The following is a 20,788-nucleotide window of genomic DNA, read 5'->3' on the forward strand; positions in this document are numbered from 1 at the left end:
ATTTCACAAAAGTCACCTAGGACAAAATGAATCCACAAATTCTTTGTCTGGAACTTCTAGCTGCTCAGACCCTCAGGGTCTTTGGACTTTTAAAAAGTCTGTGAAACAGACGGGTAAGTGAATACCTGTAGAGGGAACTGTTTCTGCTATGTTCCTAAGGATCTAGCAAGTGCTTGCTACAGTATGGATGTGGCTCTGCCTTCGGCTGGCTCCTCACGCACGCTCCTGCAGGACTCCCAGCTTAGCCCAGTCTTCACACCTGCCTGAGGCAAAAAAGGCAAACTAAAGCTGTCATGCAGTGGTGGGTTTGGAACTGGCAGCTGCTGCACGTGCGCAAATATCATACGTTTATGGCTTTACTATCTTTCATTTCTGCTGTGCTTGTGACAACTTCCAGTGGAAAGTTTTCCAAGGGTTCCGTAGAGATTGATGCTGCTCCTTCCCTGTCCCAAGATCCTGGCAAGTTTTCCATACTGAAGGAACTCGTGACTCCTTGGCTGAAGCTGCCCTCCTCTGATCTGCTTGGGAGAACCAGATGCAAGGACGTTTCTGAGGAGGAGCAGAGGGAGGATGAGAGGGTCGCTGAAATGGACTGCAGAGGTGTCAGTGTAGAATCTGAATGTGGGGAGATGCACCTTAAAAATTGCAGATGACCTTCTTGGACGACCTGGTAGTGCGCAGGTGAATAATCAAGGTTTGGAGAATGATAAAGTTCAGTGTCAGCTGGATTTTGCTCATGAGCTCCAGTTCGCTGGGGGCTGCTCCCCACAGAGGAGGGATCCACACTCCAAATGTGTGAGGTGACATTACCATGACAGAGTTGTGCTTGAGTATAAGCAGCTCCCCCAGCTTGTAAGTGTAGGCAAGGTTGGTGTGTGCTCCAGGTCATCCTGGTCTGTAAGCTGTCCCTGGAGGGACACACGGATGTGGAGTGCAGAGAGCAAAACCGTGATGGTTGCTGAGGTGAGAGAACATTTTCTAGAAGTTGCATCACATTCCTCATGTCTTTACCTAACTGAGAGACCTCCTGAGTCAATGTCGTTACCTGCGTGGATAAAGCAAAGCAGAAAGCAATAGTCAGAGGTGCATGGCAGTGCTTTGAGAGCAGTGAGGCAGGGAAATGAGATTTCACAGTACGAAGGACTGAAAGGCTGCCCACCTCTAACTCCAGCCAAGTCCAAGGGTGGATGGGAAAGTTGGGCACCTAGTCTACAGCCATTCTTATTCTGAGGGAACCTACAGAGATATTCATAGTCGTGTTCTTAATCAGTGACTCTGGGGTTCTTGAACTAAATTAGAGACGTGGGTCAATTATCTCTTGTATCTCGTACATACAGACAGTACCTTTTACTTCCTCTGAGCTAGTGGGTTACACAGTGGTGCACACAAATCATCCTCAGACACCTCAAAAACCAGTATGGAGTGGTGGGTATTGTATGTAAAGCACTCAGCACACCATCTGTCCAGAGTAGACAGTAAATAATAACCCTCACTTTCATCATTTTTGGTTGAGATCCATGCTCATTGTAGGTTCAGGAGCAAACTGGCCTTCAGGGATGGTGAAGGTGGTAAGCAAGAACCCGCACCTGATCGGTGAGGGAGGGAGTTTGCAGAAAGAGGGAACACAGCCAAATAAGAGAAACCTGAAAGCTAGGTAGGTGCAAATCAGATGGTGTGGAGCCTTGGGGCATTGTGGTAGATCAGTGAACCTGGAGCCTTGTGGAATTGTAACCCAGATTATGTGGTATGTGCTTTATTCACTTTTCTAGGCAAGACATTTAGCTTTTGTAAGATTTTCCAAGTAGACACAACCCTCAAACACCTAAGACCCACTGAAAAGTCTTCATTATTCATTTTACACTTAAAACCAATAATAAAATCTGCCAGAGGATCTATTTTCTTTCCAACCACATCACTTTTTTCTAACCATGGAAGACCACCAGAAGATTGAATCTAGCTTTTCTGGAGTGCTTACATTCTTCAAAGTGAGGAAAAGAAAGCAGGACGCAAACATGTATTTTCTAATCTTTGGTGATTTGTAACAATAACACGATGGTGTAATACTTTGCCTTAATTGCTATGATTGTATTTTATAAAGGACCTTCTGTGACTTGATTATTCTATCATGAACCACAAAACTCCAATATAAGCACCTGAACCCATTGACTATCCTCAAAAAACAAAACAAAACAAAAGGCAAGTTTGACTTCAGTGATGCCAGATCCAAGATTGCTGTTTTGGGCAAACTTTTTTCAACCTTTACGTACACATTCCTAATTCCTCCAGCAGCTTAATTCATTTCACTTCCTGTGAGTGCGTTCTGAAACTAATTCTCCCTGGCAGGCCCATCAGGAGGTAGTGCCGCTTGAATCAGGCATTTTAAAAAAGGCCAGAAGGAGGTTTTTCCATGGTTCAGGCAACCAACTGGTAACACCTGCCTTGAAATTGCCAGGCCAAAAGTATTTGTGCCTTGCTGCTAGCATGGAACTCGAGGGACTCAATCGAATGCCTGTCCAGGCTTTTCAACAGATCTGAAACTTTGGGCGATAAAAAGATACCTCTGAGCCTCACATTTAAGAAGCAAAACAGTGAATCTGAGGAAGATGCTATGTGTTTTGAGATTTTCACTACATTTTAACTATGTGTTTTGAGATTATCTAATTTTATGACCTGCCAAGCCTCAATTTTAAAGTGCATGGGTCACACTTAAATCAGGATCTGGATCTTGGCATTGCAGACATTCACCCATGGGTTCCATCTTGAACTGATTAGCTCTCCTATCCAAATTTCAGAAGAGAAGGCTGACACTAAACAAGATGTTTGAAGGGATATATTGACCATCCATTTCTGTGGAATGTCTAAGGTTCATTTCTGCATCGAATTGACCAGAGGTACATTAGCTCCCAGTAAAATGCTTTTTAATAGGCATTTTATTAGGCTTGAATAAAGATAGTCTTTGAAGAACCATTTTGCATTTTAAGCACATCAACAATTATGTTATTCAATAAATGTTTGAGTAAATTTATGATACAATGTAATTTCAGGTACCTTTTTCTCTATTGGATTTATAAACAGTGCTAAGATAGGCAGAGATACATTATTATTTCCCCACCTATAAAATGGGGACACTAGGCTCAGAAGTTAAACAACATTTTTAAGGTCCCTTATTTCATTCTTTGGTCTGGAATCCAGGCCTTCTTATTTTGGTGCTCTTTCTGTTATAATATATAATCACCTGGAGAAGGAGGTATTGATTAAGAGTTGAGAGATTTTTGTTAATGTGCTCAGAATTTGTGAAGAGCCCAGATGATACAAAAAGGTAGCTTCATGTGTGAAATCTATCTGAAGTGTTAATTCAACATCAAGTAAGTAAATGGCATCATCTCTAAGTCAGAGATGTATTAAGCAGAGCAAAATCTCCTCATATAAAATTATACAAATAAAACAACAAAAACAGTGGGCAGTAAGGGGAATTTGGAGCCAGACAATATATGATGAACTACTTTATTCTAGATTTCAAGATGGACAGGTATTTTCCCATGGGTGAAATAGCTTTTGATAGCCACATCCTTGACATCCAACTTTTACTGTGCACTTATCACAACTTCGGGGTAATGAACTTCGAATGAGAATCCAGAGTCTTGACTGGCTCCCAGAATGTAAAGAAGCATTAACATTTCCAGAAAACAAAATCACTATATTAGCCTGAACTAAAAGCAAACAAAGAATCCAAGGAAATAGAGCTTTCTTTAGCTCTGAAGGGCAAAGATCAATTTATATCAAGATTTCTGCCACTGTGTCACTGAGGAAACACCCCTACACCTTATTAAAGTTACATGAAGAGAATTAATCCCTGTTGGATATGGGATGTCTCACTTCCCAAGGACAAAGGCAACTGTCACAAGGAAACATGGCATCTCCTGGAGGTGGATACTCTAGTGACGCTGAAAGTGACAACATACTGCCACAAAAACTGCAGTAAGAGGCACAGCACTTTTGTTTACTGCTTTCTGCTGGGCTTGCTAACAAAATTCATTCTAAAACAGGAAAGACCTTATTCTTAATCAAATGTGGAAAGCAAAGAATGAAGTCTCTACAAGGGTGGTGAGGCTTTCTGCCTTTTTATAGCATGCTAAGATGTGCATTTGCTAAAAAAGCTTGTTGGGGCTACTTTGTGAACAAGGCTCCATCCATTTAAGGAGATATGCCTTCAAAATACAACTTAAAACCAGAGTACTGCAAAAATAGGTCAGTAAAAACAAACAAAAATCATTCCAGATCAAATGAACCAAAGTTTTCCCACTTACCTCAACACCTGCTCAAATTCTTTAAATGTCTTCTGTTACTCATATTAGAAGATACTATCTCTTTTTTAAAAAAATATTATTTATTTGAGAGAGAGAGAGAGACAGACAGAGCAAGAGCAGGGGGAGTGGGAGAGGGAGAAGCAGAGTCTTCATGGAACAGGAAGAATGTGGGGTTCAATCCCAGGACCCCGAAATCATGACCTGAGCCGAAGGCAGCCTCTTAACCAACTAAGCCACCCAGGTGCTCAATACAGCCTCTTTTTAAGTGGATATTACAAAGCCCTTAACAAGCCCTCTCTCTCTCTCTTCCTTTCTTTCTCTTCCTGTCTTTTCCTCCCTTCCATCTTTCTTTCTTTCTTTCTTTCTTTCTTTCTTTCTTTCTTTCTTTCTTTCTTTCTTTCTTTCTTTCTTTCTTTCTTTCTCTTTCTTTCTTTCTTTCTTTCTTTCTTTCTTTCTTTCTTTCTTTCCTTTTATTTTCTTTCTTTCTTTTTTCTTTCTTTCTTTCTTTCTTTCTTTCTTTCTTTCTTTCTTTCTTTCTTTCTTTCTTTCTTTCTTTCTTTCTTGACCCTGAGATCAAGAGTCAGATGCTTAACCAACTGAGTCACCTAGGTGTCCCTCCATCACATTTTTTAGTGGCACCTATTTACTGACTCCCATATCTCATGACTATGAGTGCCAAGTGACAAACTTAATTAAGTTATTCAGAATTGTTTTATCAGCTGAAATTTGGTAAACTTTTTTGCATCTCTGGTTGCTACCGTAGCTGGCTATTTTAGATGTGGCCTTCTGATTATTTCTATTTATAAAATTGATAAATAAACCATAACTTAATACACATTTTCCCTTGTGTATTAAGTTATATTCCTTTATCCATTTCCCCCCCTCCTTCCACTTCCTTCTCCTAATTCTTCTGTGAATAAGAACCCATCGGTCTGGGATTTAAAACTGTCGGCCAAACCAGTTCACCATCACCATCTGCAGAGCCAATTGTTCACATCCAAGATTTCTCTATCCCTTCCAAAGTCTCAACTGCTAGAAAGAAGTGTTGAAAACACCATCTGTGCTTCCAAGTGGTTCAGTTTTCTATCCAAAACTTTGGATCATCTAAAGATTCTTCTCTTCTCTGTTCTCCCAGTAACATGTATTTTACCACACGAATCATTAGGTGTTTAGCAGATTTTTAGGCAGTACATTTGCTCTTGTTTAGCAGCATCTTCTGTCATGAATAGAAACACTCATGTGACACGGGACTGGTCAATTATCCATGATAATCCACAAAGTGATCATTCCATACCTTTAAGAAGGAAGTCACTAATTGCCACAATTTTTCTATTTTGGCCATGTCCAGCTTTACTCAGAACTTCTTTTTGCTAAGAAATAGTTATTGTTGCCTACATTTCCAAGGTATCTGTTTTTCTTTTCTTATGTTTACTTTGCACCACTGATGTGATGCTACTTCTCACCCTCAATCATATGTCCACAGATGCTTTGTTGTGAGGATTAAATAATACAATGGAGTTAATGTTTGGTCCCTACATATAACTCATGCTTGCCAGGATCCCCAGTATCTGCATTTGATAATGCAAAACAGCTCAGTTGAAAACTTCTTCATGGTAGGGAATACTGACCCAGGAACCATTTAGCCCAAAGAGAATAAAAGACATATATAACTCCTCTTCAGCCTCAGCACGGAGAGACAAACCATGCTGTTAATGCTTTTTACAGAATTAATTTGGGAGAAATAGAGTCTCCAAGTTTTAGCATCACTTGTGTAGCTCTTTGCCGTAACAAATAGTAACAGTGATAACCAAAGCCTTTGAAAAATGTTGATCTAAGGTTTGAGTGATTGCAGTCAGATGGATTGAGAAATCTCTATAAAGGATGCATGAGCCAAAATACGACAATGTTCAGCAGGATTAGCTGGGGGCAGGGATGACTAGTCATTATTGTGCTTTATAATAGCTCTAGTCACTGTATAAATCCTGCCATTTACAACTCTTTGTTGATACATGAGTAAGTTAATGAATAATAAGTTGGATGGTTAATTTCTTAATATGAGTTTCTAATATTTTCATTTGAACTTAAATAACTTTCACCAATCTCCCCTAAATAACACTGCAAGACACAGATTTAAGTACCACTGTATCTCTAGCAGGTAAGAATGTTTTATATGATGTCAGTATCTCATAGACATCCTCATCACTTCAAAATGGGAGGTTTTAAAACCATTGTGTTATTACATAGTTGAAAAAATCCATCTGGGATGCTGGTGACCTATTGTTCCAATAAGACTGTGCACTGCTAGTTTTTACACTTAGATTATGTGCCTTTTAGTGTAAACACAGATTTGCTGTTCTGGTGTGTCTCTGGATTGTGCCTTTTGGGAACAGGAATGTGAGTTTCACAAGGAAGACCAGAATTGACAATACCTTTTATTTCACGTAGAAAGTAGCTAACTTTTGCCTTCTATTATTCATGTTTTACATTTTTCAATCTTGGCTATTGGCATGGTATGATTCATGGCCTCTGAGTATAACTGGAACTTCAATTGATAGAAAAAAATGCCGTTTCCATTTTTGTGCATTCAGTGAGCAGATGGGTAATGCATCTGTTGATATAATCTTCTTAGCTTGAAGAGTTCTTGACCCGTCACTCAATTTTTGCCAAACATGTACACATTTTCCTGCTAGACACAATTTTTCTAAATTTCCGGTCCTAATTACACCAATCCTCTCCACCCCCCACCCCCCACCATGAACACATATACATTTTTACAAGCTCTGATTCAGGTAATTAAATGGTCTTTCATTTAATCTTTTGTTATGTTGCATATTTATCATGGGATTCAGACAAGTTCAATCAAACTCCATAAGCAGGCAAAACAAAAAGGACGATCGGTATAATTTCATCCTTGTGTCTTTTGCTTCACAACACATTCAAAAACAAATGACAATCTTTTTATCTGTCAGCTAAAATAATAATCATACTCGGCACTTGCATAAATTTCATCCAAATGAGACTCTCAATCCCATTACTAACGAAAGTTGTATATCTTGTTCTACAGCTGGAGAGACTAGAATGTTGGGAGGTGAAATGGTTTACCCAAGGTCACACAGGAATAGTACCAAGGGCTTTACTTTTGCAGGTGCATCTGATGCAACTTAAATTATAATAAGAGAAGAATTACAAGTCTTGAAAGTGATTACTCCAATGGTTTCATTGAATTTCTGCAAACTCAGGCCTTTGGACACAACTTTATTACTTTAGCTGTATTGTTGTAATCCATTATTTATCAACCCTTTGATTGCTTTCCTCATCTACTTTCCCACTTCCTGTGACAAAGTTTGATTAGTATCCAAATTGCTGTCTGGCTAAAGGATCTTCACTGCTATTAGTGAAAAATCTGTCTCATCTCAGAATACAAACTGTATTGACACTGCTTATCAAGACAATGAATAGAGGAATTACTTGGGGATCTTGACACCATGTATATTAAGACTTGGTAGGTATGGGGTGGGATTCTGCATTTCTGTTAAGCTCCCAGTTGATGAGAGTGCTGCTGGTTGTCGTATTCTAAGTCAGATCATGACTTCCTATTATGGATCTAGTCCCTTTGGTTAACTCTTCATGTACTAGTCTTTCAGTAAGAGCTGAGAATCTAGTCTAAACAGCTTTTCTCAATTCCTTTGACAAGTCTGTAGTTGGAGTTTTTGATTTGTTTAGATCTTCTTTTAATTTCTTTCAACAATATTTTGTCATAACCATAAGAGACTCTTAATCATAGGAAACAAACAGGGTTGCTAGAGGGGAGGAGAGTGAGGGGATGGGATAGCTGGGTGATGGACATTAAGGAGGGCACAGGATATAATGAGCACTGGGTATTATAAAAGACTGATGAAATACAGACTTCTACTTCTGAAACCAACAGTATATGTTAATTAATTGAATTTAAATAAAATAAGCACAAAAACACATATTTTGTCATTTTTGGTGTACAAGTCTATACCTCCTTGGTTAAATTTATTCCTAAGTACTTTATTCTTTTTGATATTACTATAAATGAGATTGTTTTTCTTAATTTTTCTTTCTGATAGTTCATTATCAGTGGATAGAAATACAACTGACTTTTATATATTGACTTTATATCCTGCAGCTTTACTGAATTCATTTATTAGTTCTAACAAGTTTTGGTGGAGTCTTGACGGTTTAGGGTCTTTGTGATTGTTGAAACTGTTGTCTTTCTTCTTGGTGGCTCCCAGTAGTTGAGGGTGTCCCAAGATCTGTCAGTGTCCCAAAGTGGAGGATCATAGAGAGTACCTAGCTGCACATGGATTAGAAGCTGGTGCTTAGGCAGCAGCTGGGAAAGTATGCAGTAATATCCCTTTCAGGGAGAAACTAGGAAATGGGCATTTTTGCATGCTCCCTCTCTGCTGAACTTGGATATACAACCATAGAGATGCTCTTACACCCATTTATTTTTTTCACTCTTTAAAATGTAAATTCAATTAATTGACATATAGTATATTATTAGTTTCAGGGGTAGAGTTCAGTGATTCATCAGTCTTATATAATACCCAATACTCATTAAATCACATGCCTTCTTAATGTCCATCACCTAGTTACCCCATCCTTCCACTCCAGCAACCCTAGGTTTGTCTATGATCAAGAGTCTCTTACCCGGGATCGAATCCCACATCGGGCTCCTGGTGCATGGAGCCTGCTTCTCCCTCTGCCTGTGTCTCTGCCTCTCTCTCTCTCTCTCTCTCTCTCTCTCTCTGTGACTATCATAAAGAAATAAAAATTAAAAAAAAAAGAGTCTCTTATGGTTTGTCTCCCCCTCTGATTTTGTCTTGTTTTATTTTTCCTTCCCTTCCCCTATGATCCTCTGTTGTTTCTTAAATTCCATACATGAGTGAAATCCTATGATAATTGTCTTTCTCTGATGGGCTTATTTTGCTTAGCATAATACCCTCTAGTTCCATCCACATTGTTGCAAATGGCAAGATTTCATTTTTTTGATATATATATATATATATATCATTATACATACATATATATGTATATATATCATTTTTGATAGCTGAGTATGTATATATATATATGCAAATCCCATCTTTATCAATTTATCTGTTGATGGACAACTGAACAAACCCTCTTTTAATTGCTATGGAACATCATGGATATATATTCCAATCATTTTCTAAACCTAGAGTTGATTTGGTTTCAGTCTGGGGTATCAAATATGCAGCATTTTGGTATAAATGGTGAGATTTCATTTTTTTGATGGCTGGGTAGTTTTCCATTGTGTATATATATATATATATATATATATATATATATATATATATATATATCACACCTTTATCTATTCATCTATCGACAGACATCTGGGCTTTTTCCATAGTTTGGCTATTGTGGACATTGCTGCTATAAACATTGTGGTGCAGGTGCCCCTTCAGATCACTACATTTGTATCATTGGGTAAATACCTAGTAAATACCTAGTAATGCAATTGCTGGGTCATAGGGTAGCTCTATTTTCAACTTTTTGAGAAGCCTCCACTCTGTTTTCCAGAGTGGCTGCACCAGCTTGCATTCCCACTAACAGTGTAAGAGGATTTCCCTTTCTCCACATTTTCATCAACATTTGTCATTTCCTGACTTGCTAATTTTAGCTATCCTGACCAGTGTGAGGTTGTATCTCACTGTGGTTTTGATTTGTATTTCCCTGATGCCGAGTGATATTGGGCATTTTTTCATGTCTGTTGGCCATGTGTTAAGTCTTCTGTGGAGAAATGTCTGTTCATGTCTTCTGCCCATTTCTCGATTGGAGTATTTGTTTTTGGGGCATTGAGTTTGTTAAGTTCTTTATAAATTTTGGATACTAACCCCTTATCTGCTATGTTCTTCCACCCATTTAAAAATTATTTTTGTTTGCTGTAATCATGTAGGACTTGTGAACATAAGCGCCTTTGGCTTTCAGAGCCAGATGTTTTGAGGACCCTAGTTGGGGGCTCTAGTTCCAAACTTTTCAATGCTGGGAGTTAGGGGCTCCCTCTTGATTATGTGGCACTTTATCTGGGATGGGGTTTAAGGTTTATGTGTCCCAGCCTTTACTATCTGTCTCTATGTAGTGATTTTCTCATTCACCTGATGGGTAGGAGTCATTCAGCTTGTTTCTATTATTTCTTATTTGTATGTTTATCTCACAGGGAATTATTCTGTGTATAGATGTACATTCAACGTGTATGTACACAACATATGAAACATAGAAATATGTTATTATTTACTTAATATGACTAATAGTTATTTGGACATCTGTTATTTTATCAATATCTATATGTTTAAAATGGCTCATGGTTAAAAAATGAAAACAAAATATTTGGTATGTACATTAGAATCTCACTTAAAAATACATCTATGTACATGTAATTCCTTTAAAAATCCCCAAATATCTTACCTGAAAAAGAAAACTGATTTACATTAATTGCTTCTCCTTTATCTCTGGTTGTTAAGTTTCAATGACTAATTTTTAACTACTGCAAATCAGTGTCCAAAAAAACACCAAAAGAATAGATACCTACTTGAATGAATGCAAAAGCTTTTCTTTTACTTTCATAGCAATTGAGCAATGAACACCCCAGTGAGAAAGACTGGTTCAGTAAGGTCTAGTATAAAGCATCATGGAACCTACTACCTAAAGTTTGTTCAGAGGTCTAGAGTTTTCTTTTAACCACCGGTAGATACCTACCCGATTCAAGCTTTTTTGATAATGGAGTTTTAAACAAAAACACATTTCTCTATCAAATGAATGCTATTTGAATAGAACTCCTTTATCACCAAGGCTGAAGAGATTCACTTTAGAGAGTAGGCTTCCAGATCATCAACTGAAGTCAGTATAAGGCTGTAGTAATGGTATTTTGTTACCAGTTATCAGATTTGATTTAAAAATACATTTAAAAAATCAATATTTTACCAGTGGACTCCACCCCACCTATCATTTTATTTGCTTCAAAATGTACTCCTTTCCTTTCTTTTTTTCTTTTTCTGGATTTGAATATGCTAACATGTGGAATAGTCACCAATGGAAAAACATATTTGGGGATGTATCTTTCCCCTTGAATAAACATACACTGTATTTTATTAGACTTTTTTTGAAAAGCCCTTCCTAAAATTATCATATCTTAAAATTATCCATCCATGATTAAATCAAATATTATTTTTAAGTATATATGGGTAATTTAAGAAACCAAAGACTCAAGTCTTAATGTGGGTATCTAATATTTCAGAAGGAAATCTTTTCAGTGCACAACAAGGATAGCCTTCTCTGAAAGCTAACCCAATTAAAAAAACCCACTGAAATGGGGACTCAGGTCTTGTTTTTAAGCCTTTCTATACCTCTTGCTGCATATGTGATTATCTCTGGGCCTCAATTTACTAATCCGTGATAGAAGCATCTCACATGATGGGATTTATAGTGTCTCTTCAAACTCAAAATTGGAATTTTATTTTCCCTTCTATTTAATGTTCGACCTGATGGTTAAAATAGATATAATGCATAATCCAGCACTTTTTATACATTCATTACCATAAATGTATATTTACTGTATGTAGCCAGTCATAGCAAAGAAAAAGACAGATAAAGATTCTTGTCCTCATAGAACTGACATTCTAATGGGAGATAAAGACGATGAAAAATCTACATAAATAAACTATGTACTGTATCAGAGGTTTGATAAGCTATGAGGAAGAACAAATTTAGAAGTAATTTGGGTAGAGGGGACTTCTATTTAAAAAGACTGGTCAAGGAAGACCTCACTAAGTTGACATCTAACACAGGCTTAAAAGAGGGAAGAGAGCTTCCATGCAGATATTGGGGAAGAGCTTTCTGAACAGAGAGAAAAATACAAGACCTTCAGGTGTTTTCGTAAACTAAAACATGATAGACAATATGGTCTGTTCTGGAAATGTTATCTATAGGACACTGGGATCATTTGTGGTTGTCTTTAAGAAATTTGGACAAGAGGAGGGGTCAGTGGCAGAGGAAGTTAATCATAATGATTAAAAGGTCTGTATTTCATGTCACATGAGTAAAGTTTCAGAAAGAGAGAGCATTAGAGAGGAAGAAAATATGCTACAGAGTGGGGAGGAAGAGAGATATTAGCTATCTTCAAAATTTAAAGTATTTTCAGCATAAAAAACATTTATGTAGCTTTTTCTATGCAACTCAAGAGGGATAGAGTAGGAAATATTAATAAAAAGGCCTTATAGAAAGTTATATGAGCTAAATATAGAGAATAGGTTTCTAATAGCTAAACTAATTGAGAAATGAGGTTGGCTGTCATCAGAAGCACTTGGAGAATTTTTAAAAAGATTTTGTTTCTTTAGAGAAAGAGAGCAAGAGAGAGAGAGAGAGAGAGAGAGAGAGAATATGAGTGGGAGAGGGGCAAAGGGACAGGGAGAAAGAAAATCCTTAAGTAGACTCCCTGCTGAGCACAGAGCTCAACTTGAGGCTCCAAGGACCCTAAGATAATGACCTGAGCCAAAATCACAAGTCAGAAGCTTAAATGACTGAGCCACCTTGGTGCCCTGCATTTGGAAAATTTTTAAAAATACAGATTCCCGGTGCCAACTCTAGAGTTCTGAGATTCAGTTAGTCTATGCCTGGCCAAAGGAATTGTTATTTTTAAAATACTTATTAAAAATACTTATTAATATTAAATATATTTTATATATTCATAATTTATAAAATATCTACAATCTATAATTATGTAAAAAGTTCTAGAGAATCTGAAAGCACAACTAGGTTTGGAAAATACTAGTGTAGCTTTTTATTGGGACATAGTGAGTTTCTCACTATAGAAAATGTTCAGGCAAAATAACTTCTTGCTAAAAATCTCAGAAATAAATTTCCACTACTAGAAGATAAGCTAGAATAGGTGGCCTCTGAGATATCTCTCAAATTTCAAATTTTATGATTCTCCCACATTATAAAAATACAATATTGAAGCTGAGATTGCTTAAATATTGATTTCAGAACAATTCGTCTACCTAGTACATAAATTTTTTTTCAAATTCTATCTTATCCTATGGTCACATAAGCACAAAAGGGAAATATGACTAATTTAGTATTGATTTATGATATTGTGTTTATTTCTAATTAGGTACAAGTAAATGGGAAGTGTCAGTTCCCATTTGTCTAAGTGCCTTATGGTTCTCTAATAAAAAGACTGAAAGAATCTCCAAGCCTTCTCAAGTTCATATATATTTATTTTCTAGTCCTGAACATTGACCTACTTGAGATAAGGACATTCTCTGTTGTACTTCTGTAAAGTCTGCATACTTTAACAACAACAACAATAAAAATAATAATAATTTTGAGGCAATTCATAGAATTTTTTGGAGATATGATCAAAGTTCTCAAGAGCTTGGGAAAAGAAGAAATGTGCACATGAAAATAACATAAAAGTATAGAAAAGAAAATACTGAATGGCAAGGTTAGAAAGCAAGTATTAAAACTCAGAGAAGGGACCTAAAAACTGGGATTCATCATGGAAGAATCACGAAAATTCATAGTAGACTGGAGGTGGAATCAGAGCCCTTCTGAAAGATGTATGATGTTCTCATTTTTAAAAAGGTGAAATTCATGTATTAGGGGATGAGAAGAAAGAAAAATTTCCCTGTAATCCCTTCCAATTGTGAGATTCTATAAAAAATTTCTAATACTATTTGTAGCTGCTAGATTGGATCAATTATTGGACTTAATTTTTCTATTGATGAATGGAAAATGGCAGAGCGGTATGTTCTTTTTAAAATGTATGAATTTGGGCAGCCCGGGTGGCTCAGCGGTTTAGCACCGCCTTCAGCCCAGGGCCTGATCCTGGAGATCCGGTATCGAGTCCCGTGTCGGGCTCCTTGCATGGACCCTGCTTCTCCCTCCACCTGTATCTTTGCCTCCCTCTCTGTGTCATGAATAGATGAATTAAAAAAATCTTTTAAAAAAATGTATCAACTTATGGGGCTCTTAAGTGGTGCAGTCAGTTAGGTGCCAGACTCTTGATTTTGGCTCAGGTTGTGGTTTCAGGGTTGGGGGATCAAGCCCTGTGTCAGGCTCCATGCTCAGCATGGAGTCTACTTAAGACTCTGCCCCTCTCCCCTGCTCTCTCTCTCAAATAAATAAATAAATCCTTAAAGAATGTATCAAAACTTACAAGTTATTTAGGAAGTATGGGAGAGGAACACCCATATTCATTAAAAAAAAAAAAACAACAGTTATTCTGAAACTATTAGTAGCCAGTTAATAACTAGGCTATTACTAACTGGCTAATTACTACTAATAAATAATTAATAACCAATTGTTTAAATTTCATTTGAATTTCTCTGTACTTGCTTGAATACACAATAACTCATTTTATGTAATATTTCTCATTTTTATTTCTAGAATAGATCCATATTCCAACCAGTTCTGCTCCTTGGAGGCTGACTTGTATGAATTCCATCAACAGGCTCATTGGCTCATAGGCTTCTGGTTGGGTTTGGCCATTGTAGAACAACAGCAGATCGAAGGGAGATAGGAGAGGGAAGTCGGGGTATATGTTCCTCTGGCTGCTTCCCTGCAGAGTTGAGGTGGGCAGAAGGTCACAGAGGGTCCCAACAAAAGATCACAGGTCTTTTCAGGTGGCCTTCTCCACCTTTCTCTGACTCAAGATTCTATCTATAATCACTCTCTACCCTGGCCCCTTCAGACCCAGGAGTTGTAGTGATCTTCTATTGTTATTATCCTCACAGTGGGAGGGACAGTGCTATCCTTTGTGGTTGCCCTACACTCAGCTAACTTCTTTGTAAATACTCTTTTTCCTGCTGAAGTTGCCCATTTGGAATGTGGCATTGGTCTCCCTTGGACCTTTACCGATATGTCCATTTAGTCCCTCTACTCAAAATAAGAGAGGCTTATGTATAAGTAATCACAGGTTAGGAAGACAAAAACACCTAATATCCAAAAGCTATATCCATATTAAATTCATACTTCACAGGATGAACTTTTGAGTGGCACTTTTTTTCCTTTTGGGAGATCCTCACTATTGTTTAGGGTATGTATGTATGTATGTATGTATGTATGTATGTATGTATGTATTTATTTATTTATTATCAGGAAATCTCTCATAAAAGCTACAAATCTACCTAGGTAAACAGGCTTGAGAACTGAAAATAAACAAAAAGCATCCTGCAAATCATTAAATAGTTGGGTATATTCCAGTTTAGAAAGCTATGCCCACAAAACGTAGCATTATAATCAGTAATATTTATGTTTTAAAATGAAAACTGCAGAATGGTTTGTCAGCAGTTAAATGGATTTTGTTTTTCTATGTCAAAAGGGGAATGTACACATTTTTTTAGATTTTGCTTTTGAGAATTGATGGTTAAGAATACATATGTGATCATGATGAGGAAGAAATGAGATTGTACAGTCAGAACTTGGAATGGTCTCACAATTCTCTGAATGTGTTTGGTTAAACTCATTGTCAAATAAAAGATATAATGATAATACTAATTCAGAGGACTGAGGCATACCCTTTACTATGGATATTACTCATGTAAGATTCTCTGTGTGAATTATTAATAGAAGTCTAAACTTTCATTGCCATTTAGAAAAGTAATAAAGCAAATCTTTGGTAAGGAACAGCTTCTGATATTGCTATCTTTGACTGAAGGAGACTTCATTGATCTCATGCTACAAATTTGTAGATGTGATTTCAAAATCACAAAGAATGAAAGAATAAACTGAATATCACCAAAATTAATACTTTTGTGTTTCAAATAAAAATGTGTAGAAAATGAAAAGGCAACTTCAATAATGGGAGAAGAAAACTGCACATCATAACTTGTATCGAGAATATATATGTAATTCTTACAACCCAGTAACAAAGAGACAATCCAATTTTAAAGTGGGCAAAGGATCTGAATAGACGACTTTCCAAAGCATGAATAGACGACTTTCTAAAGCATGAGAAGATGCTCTATATAGCTATCAAGGAAATGCAAGTGAAAATCACAATGAAATACCACTTCATATACTCTAGTATGGTTATAATAAAAAAGTTTTATAACAAATAAAATATTGCTGGCAAGGAAAAGAGAGCTTGGAACCTTCATATACTGCTGAATATAAAGTGCTGCTGCTGCTTTGGGAAACAGTCTGGCAGTTTCTCAAATGTTTAAACATAGAGTTACTTTACGATTCAGCAATTCCACTTAATTACCCAAGAGAAATTAAAACATGTCCACACAAAAACTTGTGTGAATGTCTTAGGAATGCTCATAGCAACATTATTCATATTAGCTAAAAGGTGGTAACAACACAAATGTCCATCAGCTGATGAATGAATAAGCAAAAAGTGGTATATCCATACAATGGAATATTACTTGGGTATAAAAACAAATGAAGTACTCCCAAGCCACAACATGGGTGAACCTTGAAAACATTATACTAAATGAAAAAAAGCCAGTCACAGAGGACCATATTGTATGATTCCATTTATATGAAATGTTCAAAATACGCAAAAATATGGGCAGAGAATGTAGATTAATAGGGTTCAGGATAGGGGAACTTCTGGCATTACAAGTGATGGCTATATGATACGGAGTTTCTTTGTGGGGTTATAAAATGGTTTAAAATTGATTAAGGTAATGAATGCACAACTCTATGAACATACTAAAAGCCTTCAGATTATACACTTTAAATGGATGAATTAGGGTGCCTGGGTGGCTCAGTCAGGTAAGTGTCTGTCTTCATCAGGGAACCTGCTTCTCCCTCTGCCCCTCTCCCTGCTTGTGCACTCTCTCTTTCTCTCTCTCTCCTCTCTCCCCCTCAAATAAATAAATAAAATCTAAAAAAAATAAATAGGTGAAGTGAGAATGGGGAAAATTAACAAGGCAGGAAACCACAAATGTTGGAGAGGATGCGGAGAAAAGGGAACCCTCTTACACTGTTGGTGGGAATGTGAACTGGTGCAGCCACTCTGGAAAACTGTGTGGAGGTTCCTCAAAGAATTAAAAATAGACCTGCCCTACGACCCAGCAATTGCACTGTTAGATTTACCCCAAAGATTCAGATGCAATGAAACGCTGGGACACCTGCACCCCGATGTTTCTAGCAGCCATGTCCACAATAGCCAAACTGTGGAAGGAGCCTCGGTGCCCATCGAAAGATGAATGGATAAAGAAGATGTGGTCTATGTATACAATGGAATATTACTCAGCCATTAGAAACGACAAATACCCACCATTTGCTTCAACGTGGATGGAACTGGAGGGTATTATGCTGAGTGAAGTAAGTCAATCGGAGAAGGACAAACAGTGTATGTTCTCATTCATTTGGGGAATATGAATAATAGTGAAAGGGAATATAAGGGAAGGGAGAAGAAATGTGTGGGAAATATCAGAAAGGGAGACAGAACATAAAGACTCCTAACTCTGGGAAATGAACTAGGGGTGGTGGAAGGGGAGGAGGGCGGGGGGTGGGGGTGAATGGGGGCCGGGCACTGAGGGGGACACTTGACGGGATGAGCACTGGGTGTTATTCTGTATGTTGGTAAATTGAACACCAATAAAAATTAATTTATTAAAAAAAAAAGGAAACAAAAGTCAAAAAAATAAATTAATTAACATGTAAAAAAAATAAATAGGTGAATTATATGATATATTAATTATATCTCAGAAAAGTTTTTTAAAAAAGGAGTTAATAAATAGTATGAAAAGTCAGGCTTTTCCCTTTAAATAGTAAATACAAGTTTTTTCTACAAAGCCCATTTTTTGTTTAGAAATGTACATTTAATTCCTATGAATATATTTAAGACTTGGGTGGGTTAAAATGACCTAATATTAACTTTGTGTACATACAAAAAAAATGCTAAAAAGTGGCAATCAGAGCATTCCAGCCCAAATACCCCTTGCTGAACAAGGATGATTTAACAAGACACCTGCATTCTTTCATTTTGAAAATGAAGATTTGGCTATGATGATGTTTCCAGTAAGCTTGGCAGGTTCTTTTCTGCCTAGTTCCATAATCATTTTGCTACTTACATGTTTAGTATAATAGCAGGTAATGATTAAGCATTGTTTAAGTAGCATACTGGGTGTCTTTGCCCTTAAATCTCTAAGTCTTACAGAACAAGTGTTCTTTACATTGATTCAGTGACACTATCTCATCAAATTATTTAGCTAAAATAAGATGCACTGAAATATAAACACTTTGCCCTATCATTTTCTATTCTAATTTTATATTGAGTATTTTCATAGCAAAAAAAGTCTCAGGTAAAAACTAGTAATTTTTATGATCAATTGTGTCCCTTAAATCTATTAATTTTCATTTTCTCCCTCATGAAAATTCAAAATTTTCTCTCCCATGAAAGCACTGAGACAAATCCTCTCCTATTACTCCGCACCGGGTAGGAGGAGGGAGCAGGGGGCTTTAACTTGAGAGTAGCCTTCTGTTGAACGGAAGTATAACCTTGTAGAAGGAGAAAATGAGTACTTGACCCCTTATTAACAGAAAACATCATGCTGGGTGCTTTATTTATGGTATAAAGTTCTTGCAACGATCCTATATTGCAGATGTTATTATTACCACCTAATAGAGGAAAAATCTGAACTTAGGGAAGGTGAAAATTTTGCTGAAGTCAGATGGTTAATTTTATGAGTAGGGATCTGAATATTTTTCTTTCTCCAAAGCTTATTTTCTTTCTTTACTAGTCTGTTTTATGTCTTATGCCTGCTGTGGCCGAGCACGCAGGCTCCCCCGGTAGGCTTTGCTGCAATGTCTTTCTGGGTCAGCCAGATTTCAGAAATAAGGAAACATTCTAACCCTTACCTACAAACCTTTTCAGAAATGGAGCACTTGACTTACACAGCCCATGGCCCCCACGGTGACATTTTGTTGTTATTTTTAAACGATTTCCTTAGAATTGCACTATTTCTTTGTTTGCTGTAAAGCAATGGCAATGTTTTCAAAAGTGTTCTAATATTAGTAGCTGCCCTACATCTTTTAAACTCTCTTCACTGTTCTGTGAATGTAGGTTATTACCAACATGATTCCTTCCCTGATTTTTGTTCTGTATTTAGCCAGCTGATTATGAAATCTACACATCAATGAACAGTTTCTTTACCTCTTAAATATTTAAGCAAATATCAGAATAGAGTTGTTGCCATGTTCTCAAACTTTATACAATGCTTGACATACCCCACATATATTGAGATTGCCCTTTTTATTACAGAGTTATTATTATGCAGTAATTCCATGTTCATTATCAATTCTCTTGTTTACCACTAACAAGGAATAGAATAAATGAAGAATAAAGCAATCAGATGAGCACATGGGTGAGTGGTAGGATACAGGTGAAATGGAAAAATTAGGCTTGGATTTTAAAAGACAGGTTTTTTTTGTTTGTTTTTTTGTTTTTTTGCTATATAAGCAACATTACTTTATAGGAGGTATGAGGAAAAAACAAGTAGGAGGTTGGAAGAAAGATAATTTTACAGTTTGAAACCAATTTGTATTTTCATTCTGCCTATCTTAGTGGGTTTTAATGCACCAAAGGGTCAAGACTGTATAAATTAAGTTATGTGTAAAGGATAAGATTTTCTTACTTAAGCTTCAACCATGAAGAAATCAGATATTTCCTATAAGAAAAAACTAATTCTTTAGGGAAGGATAATTGGACAATTGATATTTTAACTTGCCCTTTTTATTTCAATATATAGCAAGATAAAAAGATTTATGTCATCTCACTAGAAAAGCAATCATGAATACCAAATCACACTGGGGAAATGTTTTGTTTTTCAAGTGCTTATCTGTTTTAACGTATCTACCACTGGCTCACATTGTCAAAGGAAAATCATATCATATGTGGATTTATAGCCGTGACCTGGGAAAATTATGTAATTTCCAAAAGGTGAAGATATAAACATATTTCTTTCCCCAGAACAATTATGAACTCCAATATTTGAGTTAAGATATAGGTCAGTCAATTCTTAAAACCATTAAATGATATCAAATGTGAGGGAAAAGAATTCAAATTATATCAATGGGTGCTTTTAGCCAAAAACAATATGCGAAAAGAAATTATTCAATTGAAGTTTCTCTGACAAGGTATTTAGTTTGTTTCATTTCGTTTTGTTTTGTTTTTTTTAAATGGATTTTTAACAAGAGGTTATTTAGGTAATCCAGTGTATGGCCAAGTCCTTGTGATTTAAGAAGTTTCAATCCGATTAGTTTTCCATTCCTATCTTGTTACTCTGTCCATTGGAGCTCTTTTGTCTTGTTAGCAACAATTTCACTTCCAGAGAGAGTGGGCACAGAAGGGGAAATGGTAGTAAATTGTAAATCTTCACGAAGCTGAAGACACACAGGTTTAAGAAAAACCTCTGACCTTCATGACAAGCTACCCAGTTTTCCTCTATTACAGATAATTGGAAACTGATTAT

General features: G+C 36.7%; 1 protein-coding gene across 1 annotated transcript in view; it reads right to left on the reverse strand.

Annotated features, from left to right (window-relative positions):
- Nucleotides 1-340: 340 nt before the first annotated feature.
- The window catches only part of KCNH8 (potassium voltage-gated channel subfamily H member 8), a 367,241-nt gene continuing 346,793 nt past the window's right edge, over nt 341-20,788 (reverse strand). The window contains exon 16 of the mRNA XM_055321520.1: nt 341-1,045. Within this exon, the coding sequence (XP_055177495.1) occupies nt 341-1,045 (705 nt within the window). The remainder of the gene's footprint in view (nt 1,046-20,788) is intronic.

This window comes from Nyctereutes procyonoides, unplaced genomic scaffold, assembly GCF_905146905.1.
Source record: "Nyctereutes procyonoides isolate TBG_1078 unplaced genomic scaffold, NYPRO_anot_genome, whole genome shotgun sequence".
Classification (NCBI taxonomy): domain Eukaryota; kingdom Metazoa; phylum Chordata; class Mammalia; order Carnivora; family Canidae; genus Nyctereutes; species Nyctereutes procyonoides.